Source organism: Pelophylax lessonae (genome assembly GCF_965119305.1).
Source record: "Pelophylax lessonae genome assembly, chromosome: 10".
Classification (NCBI taxonomy): Eukaryota; Metazoa; Chordata; class Amphibia; order Anura; family Ranidae; genus Pelophylax; species Pelophylax lessonae.
In genome coordinates, this window is record NC_138777.1 from 236,868,257 (window position 1) to 236,878,250 (window position 9,994).

The 9,994-nt window shown below is 48.3% G+C and overlaps 1 protein-coding gene across 1 annotated transcript; it reads left to right on the top strand.

The window, feature by feature from the left end:
* Window positions 1–1,700: 1,700 nt before the first annotated feature.
* Window positions 1,701–9,568, top strand: TRAPPC2L (trafficking protein particle complex subunit 2L). The gene is made up of 5 exons (XM_082269617.1): window positions 1,701–1,792; window positions 3,717–3,889; window positions 5,618–5,705; window positions 7,998–8,077; window positions 9,455–9,568. Exons 1-5 carry the CDS (start codon window positions 1,742–1,744, stop codon window positions 9,498–9,500), a joined length of 438 nt encoding a protein of 145 aa, XP_082125743.1. The 5' UTR covers window positions 1,701–1,741; the 3' UTR covers window positions 9,501–9,568.
* The last annotated feature ends 426 nt before the right edge of the window (window positions 9,569–9,994 follow it).

Genomic DNA, 9,994 nt, shown 5'->3' on the forward strand with positions numbered 1-9,994 from the left:
ATATGAATGATCTTCAGGACTCCCAACATTTCATCCAGCAGCAGGGTGAGGGGATTTGAGCGCACTTTGCTGGCGGTTCCTGTGGTGTAATCATTAAGGCAGCCATCTATAATGCACAAGGTGTAGAGCTCAGGTCTGAGCAGTGATAGTATTTCACTATTTTCATCACTTGCTATGGGTAACAGCACAGGTTGCTATGGCTAGTGACATGGGTTGCTATGGGTAACGGCACAGGTTACTATGGCTAGTGACATGGGTTGCTATGGTTAATGGTGCAGGTTGCTTTGGCTAGTGACATGGGTTGCTATGGGTAAAGGCACAGGTTGCTATGGTTAGTGACATGGGTTGTTATTGGTAACGGCACAGGTTGCTATGGTTAGTGACATGGGTTGCTATGGTTAATGGTGCAGGTTGCTATGGTTAGTGACATGGGTTGTTATGGGTAAAGGCACAGGTTGCTATGGTTAGTGACATGGGTTGCTATGGTTAATGGTGCAGGTTGCTATGGTTAGTGACATGGGTTGTTATGGGTAAAGGCACAGGTTGCTATGGTTAGTGACATGGGTTGTTATGGGTAAAGGCACAGGTTGCTATGGTTAGTGACATGGGTTGTTATTGGTAACGGCACAGGTTGCTATGGTTAGTGACATGGGTTGTTATGGTAACGGCACAGGTTGCTATGGTTAGTGACATGGGTTGTTATGGGTAACGGCACAGGTTGCTATGGCTAGTGACATGGGTTGCTATGGGTAACGGCACAGGTTGCTATGGCTAGTGACATGGGTTGCTATGGGTAATGGCACAGGTTGCTATGGCTAGTGACATGGGTTGCTATGGGTAACAGCACAGGTTACTATGGCTAGTGACATGGGTTGCTATGGGTAACGGCACAGGTTACTATGGCTAGTGACATGGGTTGCTATGGTTAATGGTGCAGGTTGCTTTGGCTAGTGACATGGGTTGCTATGGGTAACGGCACAGGTTGCTATGGCTAGTGACATGGGTTGCTATGGGTAACGGCACAGGTTGCTATGGCTAGTGACATGGGTTGCTATGGGTAATGGCACAGGTTGCTATGGCTAGTGACATGGGTTGCTATGGGTAACAGCACAGGTTACTATGGCTAGTGACATGGGTTGCTATGGGTAACGGCACAGGTTACTATGGCTAGTGACATGGGTTGCTATGGTTAATGGTGCAGGTTGCTTTGGCTAGTGACATGGGTTGCTATGGGTAACGGCACAGGTTGCTATGGCTAGTGACATGGGTTGTTATGGGTAACGGCACAGCACAGGTTGCTATGGCTAGTGACATGGGTTGCTATGGGTAACGGCACAGGTTGCTATGGCTAGTGACATGGGTTGCTATGGGTAACGGCACAGGTTGTTATGAGGGATGGCACAGGTTGCTATGGGTAACAGTGCAGCTGTTTTTTACTCTCTCTGTATGACAGGCGTCTCCCCGCCCCCCTAATGATAAAGTGAAAGTTCTTCCCACCGTCAGCCTCAGGTGAAGGAATGAATCCTCCCCTCCTCCCCGTAGGATGACATCAGTAGAAACAAGGAGCGGGCGCTTTAAGAGGCGGGGTTAACTTATCGGTCCCCACCCCAATCCCTTGATTGGTAGATCGGAACCCGCGCACGCGCAAGACGTCCAGGAATTTCTATGATGCTGCCTCACGGGTCACATGACTGGTCCGTCTTCTCTCGTCTATCGGGGGCGGGGATGAGGCAATCACGTGATGATTGAGAGGACCAAGATGGCGGTGTGTGTGGCTGTCATCGCTAAGGAGGTGAGGAGGATGGGGGGGGGTCCGGGGACCAGAACCGACGGGGCTCTCCTCCACTGTGGGGGCGCCAGAGAGGGGCGGGGGTGTCAGGACTGGCTGTGACTTGTAGTTCATCTACAGACTGCCTGGGGGTGGTGAGGTGGTCTGAATCCCCCCCTCCGTATACATTAATATCTTCCATTCCCATCACTTACTGGGTGGAACAAACCATTTTTTGGTGGGGGAGGGGGTGTTTACTATTCTTGGCAATTCCCATACATCAAACGCAAATTTCCAGGAGCAAATACAGGATAATGCAGGGCTCAACAAATCCCAGGCCCGCAGGTCACCATGGCAACTAGAAATTGCATCCTGGCGCCTGGGCTTTGGTCAGCCGGGTTTTTATTTAAATGTACGAAAATATCAGCTGATACCGATACACGATGACCAAAATATCCGTATCTGCAATGAAAAAATATCGGTTGATCCCTACAAGCGTTGTACACCCCCCACCCCATTATTCAGGCCGGGTTCACACTGGTGAAAATTGGATGTCTCCAGGACGGCTGCGGAGCGATTTGCAGAAGGGTCGCTGTGCGTCTTTTGGTACAAATTAGGACCTGAAACTGAACAGGGGCGCCCCGGACCCCTGCTGTGCGGAGCTCCGCACACAGCGTGAACCCGGCCTCCAGAGCTGCATGATTAATCGTTAAAAAATCACGATCTCAATCCCCCCCCCCCCCCACGATCCTAAAACACAGCATTTCCTCGATTCTTAGGCTGCATTCACATGTCAGCGTTTGGATCGCGGGCAGAACCGCCGCGGTTCCGCCCGCGATTCGGAGATTAATTGCAAATCGCGGGACGCCTAGCGTTGCCCGTTGATTTGCAATAGCCCCCCAAACGCCGAGCGATGTTGCCGCGATTTACGCCCGCCGAATCGCGGCAACATCGCGCAAACAAAATCGCAGGACGCAATACTCTCCAAAGAAGCTCTTGTACTTTTTTGGAGCGTATTGCGTCCCGCGATTTTGTTTACGCGATGTTGCCGCGATTCGGCGGGCGTAAATCGCGGCAACATCGCTCGGCGTTTGGGGGGCTATTGCAAATCAACGGGCAACGCTAGGCGTCCCGCGATTTGCAATTAATCTCCGAATCACGGGCGGAACCGCGGCGGTTCTGCCCGCGATCATACGCTGACATGTGAATGCAGCCTTACAGAGCCGTTCTCTGCTCACTCACAGCTGTCAAAAAAAAAAAACCTCCAGCAAATGTTTATCAACAATTGGCAGATCACTATAAACACAAAGTATTACAATGTATCATTTCCTTCCTTTAGCTCAGGGGTGTCAAACACAATTTTATCAGCGTTATGGTAGTCTGCAAAGGGTCGGTGTATCTGAAAGACTAGATGTCCAGAGCACCGCAGATGTCACCAACAGAAGCCAATAGTCTCCAACCCTCCCTGACATCACAGTGCACCGCACTTACCCGCTTCCTGTAAGGAGTTCAGAAGCAGAAAGTGCAAGATCTGGAGGAGGACCAAGGGAGGACTGGAATTAACTGCCTGAGGCTGCTGAATGCTGAGACCAGGGGAGGCAGAGATGAGGGGGTGCTGTGGCTGCATAGACAGGCACAGGATCTGTGGGAGGAGTTCTGTCCTCCTCTCAGCTGCTGACAGGAAGGGAGTGCCAAAGCTACAGGAGAAGTGAGAGGGCCACATGAATTGACCTGGAGGGCCGGATTCAGCCCGCGGGCCTTGTGTTTGACACCTGTTATAGATCAAAGGAATGAACTATATAGAGCCTCTTTCAGCCTCCAGAATGATGGCACACCTCCCCCACCCTTACTAGATGTGACTTTCTGTGTATGTGTGACCTATTATCCGATTCTGGGAATGTCATTACGGTGTGCAGAGTTTTACATGGAAAATGTTTTTCTCTTTCAGAACTATCCGTTATACATTCGCAGCATCCCCACCGAAGAGCAGCTGAAGTTCCATTACACCGTCCACACCTCCCTGGATGTGGTGGATGAGAAGATCTCCGCTATGGGGAAAGCTTTGGTGGATCAAAGGGAACTTTACCTGGGGCTGTTGTACCCTACAGAGGACTACAAAGTGTATCCTTCATATGTGACTCCCTACTGGGATGGATGGATGGATGGCGGAGACCATGTCCTATTCATGTGGCCCTGAGCTGCAGCTGTCCCAGTCTTCCTGTGGTCTTAAAGCGGAGTTCCACCCTAAAGTGGAACTTCCGCTCGTTTGCTTCCCACCCCCCCCCCTCCGGTGCCACATTTGGCACCTTTCAGGGGGGGGGAACGGTACCTGTTTTTGACAGCTACCCTTCCCCACTTCCAGGAGACGGCGCCGCGGTACTGTCCCTTGGAAGTTCCGTCCAGTTTCTCCTTCCCCCGCCACCGAGCCAATCCGAATGCACAGCTCGCTAGTAGGGAGGCGGCTGTGAACAACTTGATAAAAAAATAATATTCTTTAGCAAGAAACATCCATTCCTCATTAATAACTATGCTACTGAAATGAGTGCGTGATGTAAACTGCCTCCAGCAAAAATTAGGGATGCCCCGAAATGAAAATTTTGAGCCAAAACCGAAAATGCAGGATGCCCTTGGCTGAAAACCGAAACCGAAAATTACTTTTCCCCCCAAATAATTTTAAAATAGATAGAAGAGGGGCATACACCAGAAACAGGCAGCGACGTACACCTGTCGCTGCCACCCTGTCACAGTATATGTACTGTGATGGGTTGGCAAGAGGTTAATTTAATTACCAATGGTATTTGTATTATTCAGCATGAGGGGGTTAATGTATTGTCACTGCTGCAATAGTGACCGACCAATGGCAGTTAATTAACCCCTTTGTGCTGCATTAGTGCAACCAGTATCAGTGTTAATTAACACTGGCTGCACTGATACTGGTTGCACTAATGCAGCACAAAGGGGTTAATTAACTGCCATTGGTCGGTCATTAATGCATCAGTGACAATACATTAACCCCCTCATGCTGCATAATACAAATACGATTGGTAATCTCGCCTCACCCCAGATACCCGCCTGATAAGGAAGTGAAGGGCTCACTTAATTATAGCTATTAGCAGCCGCTCGCCCGCCCGGTGTGTTAGTTCATTCATGCACATCGTAGTAGTAGTGACATCACCGGGAGGCGGGCTGCCGGCCAGAGGCGGGTCTTTAGAAATCTGGGCTGTGCCCGCGGCGGCCATCAGTAATATCAGCATCTTTAACCCATTTTCGTCCGAAAATTTCGGTTGCCGAAATTTCGGTGCACCACTAGTATGCTTGATGTACGATTGGATCGTTTTGTTGAAATGAGGATGGATCGCTCGGCTTTATCGCACCATATTGGTGAGATTGCTAAGTTTAAATTCCAGGGCGATCACAGCTGATGCATCAATTGCTCCCACCTTTCCTGTTGGCTATTTTTATTTTATAGTATGGAGAATGAAGTGGGTGCAGCTGGAACACATAAGAGACGGATAGGAGTAGAGTACGGAATTATGGCAGAGATATCTCACGGTTTGAGTATGCCGGGGCAGCCACCGTCCACTCATACCTAAAATTACAGTTTTGGAGGACTTTGATGCTTTAAAAGGCAGGGATATGTAAACTGAGGCCCTCCAGCTGTTGCAAAACTACAAATCCCATCATGCCTCTGGGTGTCATGCTTGTGGCTGTCAGTCTTGCTATAACCTCATGGGACTTGTAGTTCGCAGTTTGTATATCCCTGATTTAGGGCCCATTTATAACTTTGTGGTGTGTAATTTCTGTGTGACTTCTCTCCAATCTGTCCGACCCCCCCTTAGCTTCCCTCAGATATGGCTACGTCACCAACTCTAAAGTTAAATTTGTCATGGTCGTAGATTCCTCCAACACGGCTCTTCGGGACAATGAAATCCGCAGTGTAAGCCGGCCCCTCCATACAGTGTATATGTGGATGGTACAGAGGCTTGAAAAAGTATTCACACCCCTTGGAATTTCACACCTTTTCTCATGTTACAACCAGAAAGGTAAATGTATTTTATTGGGATTTTATGTGATAGACCGACACAAAGTGTCCATAATTGTGAAGTGGAAGGAAAATGATAAATGATACAAATAAATCTGTGAAAAGTGTGGCTGCATTTGTATTCACCCCCCTTTACTCTGATACCCCTAACTAAAATCTAGTGGAACCAATTGCCTTCAGAAGTCACCTAATTAATAAATAGAATCCACCTGTGTGTAATGTAATCTCAGTATAAATACAGCTGTTCTGTGAAGCCCTCAGAGGTTTGTTAAAGAACCTCAGTGAACAAAGAGCATCATGAAGGCCAAGGAACACAGCAGACAGGTCAGGGATAAAGTTGTGGAAAAGTGTAAAGCAGGGTTAGGTTATAAAAAAAAAAAAAGAAAATCTCTAACCATCTCATGGAGCGCTGTTCCATCCATCATCGGAAAATGGAAAGAGAATGGCACAACTGCACCCCTACCAAGACATGGCCGTCCACCTAAACTGACTGGCCGGGCCCCTACCAAGACATGGCCATCCACCTAAACTGACCGGCCGGGCCCCTACCAAGACATGGCCGTCCACCTAAACTGACCGGCTGGGACTCTACCAAGACATGGCCGTCCACCTAAACTGACCGGCTGGGACCCTACCAAGACATGGCCGTCCCCCTAAACTGACCGGCCGGGCCCCTACCAAGACATGGCCATCCACCTAAACTGACCGGCCGGGCCCCTACCAACACATGGCCATCCCCCTAAACTGACCGGGCCCCTACCAAGACATGGCCGTCCACCTAAACTGACCGGCTGGGACCCTACCAAGACATGGCCGTCCACCTAAACTGACCGGCCGGGCCCCTACCAAGACATGGCCGTCCACCTAAACTGACCGGCCGGACCCCTACCAAGACATGGCCATCCACCTAAACTGACCGGCCGGGCCCCTACCAAGACATGGCCATCCCCCTAAACTGACCGGGCCCCTACCAAGACATGGCCGTCCCCCTAAACTGACCGGCTGGGACCCTACCAAGACATGGCCGTCCACCTAAACTGACCGGCCGGGCCCCTACCAAGACATGGCCGTCCACCTAAACTGACCGGCCGGACCCTACCAAGACATGGCCGTCCACCTAAACTGACCGGCCGGGAAAGGAGAGCATTCATCAGAGGAGCAGCCAAGAGGCCCATGGGAACTCTGGAGGAGCTGCAGAGATCCACAGCTCAGGTGGGAGAATCTGTCCACAGGACAACTATTAGTCGTGCGCTCCACAAATCTGCCCTTTATGGAAGAGTGAGAAGAAGAAAGCCATTGGTGGAAGAAAGCCATAAGAAGTCCTGTTTGCAGTTTGGGAGAAGCCATGTGGGGGACACAGCAAACATGTGGGGGGAGGAGCTCTGCTCAGAGGAGACCAAAATTCAACTTTTTTGGCCTAAAAGCAAAACGCTATGTGTGGGGGGAAAACTAACACTGCACATCACCCTGAACACACCATCCCCACTGTGAAACATGGTGGTGGCAGCATCATGGTGTGGGGATGGTTTTCTTCAGCAGGGACAGGGAAGCTGGTCAGAGTTGATGGATGGAGCCAAATACAGGACAATCTTAGAAGAAAAGACTTGAGACTGTGGCGGAGGTTCACCTTCCAGCATGACAACGACCCGAAACATCCAGCCAGAGCTACAATGGAATGGTTTCATGTGTTAGAATGGCCCAGTCACAGTCCAGACCTAAATCCCATTGAGAATCTGTGGCAAGACTTGAAAATTGCTGTTCACAGACGCTCTCCATCCAATCTGACAGAGATGAGATATTCTGCAGAGAAGAATGGGCAGAAATGTCCTCTCTAGATGTGCAAAGCTGGTAGAGACATCCCCAAAAAGACTTGCAGCTGTAATTGCAGGGAAAGGCGGTTCTACAAAGTATTTACTCCGGGGGGTGAATACAAATGCAGCCACACTTTTCACAGATTTATTTGTATCATTTATCATTTTCCTTCCACTACACAATTATGGTCACTTTATGTCGGTCTATCACATAAAATCCCAATAAAATACATTTACATTTTTGGTTGTAACATGAGAAAATGTGGGGTATGAATACTTTTTCAAGGCACTGTACCCCCCCCCCCCCCCCCCCAATACGTAACAGAGGCAGCTGCCCACCCAATGTACTGAACTCTTTTCTTGGTCTTCATTTCAGATGTTCCGCAAGCTTCATAACTCCTACACAGATGTGATGTGCAACCCCTTCTATAATCCGGGGGACCCCATTCAGTCACGGTGAGTTTTTATTTACAGGCATAGTTTCCACAATTCAAATGGAACGGACTTGTAAGGAACGCGCATTACCATATAGAACTATACAAATATCAAACTATTTTTATTCGAATTAAAAACACAAAGATTACAAAGATATAACCTCAGCCCTCTGTACAAAATCGTATGGTGATTGGAGGTTATATATTTGAAAGATTTGTGCTTTTAATGTTAAATTGATTGTAAACCCTTCCATATAACAAGTGAAGTGACCGGCCTCAGGTGATACATGGAGATAAAACCAGTCCTCCTACATAAGTTGTACCTGCAGTCTTCTCTTCTGTGCCTCCGTTCAGAGTCTAGAATATATAAAGCTTGGCTGAGGTGTCAGAAAATCAGAAAAAAGGGGATGGAGAGCTGAAATCAAACACTGCAGAGCTCAGTGAGGAGAGAGCTGAGGGAAGGGAAGGTCTGGCTCACAGTCTCCACTCTTAATTCATCCCAAAGGTGTTCTATCGGGTTGAGGTCAGGACTCTGTGCAGGCCAGTCAAGTTCCTCCACCCCAAACTCTCTCATCCATGTCTTTATGAACCTTGCTTTGTGCACTGGTCCAATCATTTGGTGGAGGGGGGATTATGGTGTGGGGTTGTTTTTCAGGGGTTGGGCCTGGGCCCTTCGTTCCAGTGAAGGGAACTCTTAAGTCATCAGCATACCAAGACATTTTGGACAATTTCATGCTCCCAACTTTGTGGGAGGAGTTTGGGGGTGGCCCCTTCCTGTTCCAACATGACTGCGTACCAGGGCACCAAGCAAGGTCCATAAAGACATGGATGGGTGAGTTTGGGGTGGAGGAACTTGACTGGCCTTCACAGAGTCCTAACCTTAACCCGATAGAACATCTTTGGGATTAATTAGAGTGGAGACTGCAAGCCAGGCCTTTTCCTCCAACGTCAGTACCTCACAAATGCGCTTCTGGAAGAATGGTGAAACATTTCCATAGACACACTCCTAAACCTTGTGGACGGCCTTCCCAGAAGAGTTGAAGCTGTTATAGCTGCAAAGGGTGGGCCAACTCAATATTGAACCTTACGGACTAAGCCTGGGATGCCACACACACTATACAATTGTCTTTAGATTTTCTTCCTTCAGATTTACCAAAACCATATAATATGAGGTCAAACCTAAACACTTTTAATTTGTATGCAATCAGGCCGGCCCTTGCACTTCATAGTTGAAGGTAAATCTAAAGGAAATCTGACCACAAAAGTTGTATAGTGTGTGTCCAGCTTAAGACTGGGATGCCATTAAAGTTCATGTGTGTGTGTAAAGGCAGGCGTCCCAATACTTTTGGTAACATATATAACAAGTTGTCTAATAACGCATTATTCTGTTTTGTTTTAGGGCTTTTGACAACACGGTCTCCTCCATGATGGTGCCTGCATGCTGAGCTACGTTTCAAGATCCTGTATATAGGGGTTTGGGGGGGCAGTATATACTGTAGTATGTATGGTCCAGGTATATTGTACATAAATTGTAAAAAATAAAGAATACTCTTAACGTTGGCATGTCAGTTTCTGCTGCGAAGAGTTAAAAGTGTATCTAAAGCCAATTTTTTTAAATGTGTTTTGGATAGAGTGATAAGTTAGATCTCCATCAGGTTTTACTTTGTGTCCCCATTAGGCCCTGGTGACCCCCCCTGTCACAGCTATTTGAAGGAGGGAATTTTGAATGGTCACCCAAATTGGAATAGAGTGGAAACCTTGTAATTTGGGGGGGGGGGGGGCACACTTGTTCTAGTAATAACTTTGTAAAAAGGGAATTTCCCTTACTCTGGATACCTCCTAATTTTTGCTGTAGCTGCAGAACAGGAAAGCGAAGGAAAGGCTCACCAATGGAACTCGGATGGCAAAAAAAAAAAAAACACCTTGGCAGGTTTAAACC

Bases quoted from the DNA above. Each gene is read 5' to 3' on its own strand.
- TRAPPC2L (XM_082269617.1), top strand. From the start codon at position 1,742: ATGATTGAGAGGACCAAGATGGCGGTGTGTGTGGCTGTCATCGCTAAG. The intron at 3,890-5,617 runs GTATCCTTCATA...AGCTTCCCTCAG, and splicing joins CCTACAGAGGACTACAAAGT to ATATGGCTACGTCACCAACT. The intron at 5,706-7,997 runs GTAAGCCGGCCC...TCTTCATTTCAG, and splicing joins GGGACAATGAAATCCGCAGT to ATGTTCCGCAAGCTTCATAA.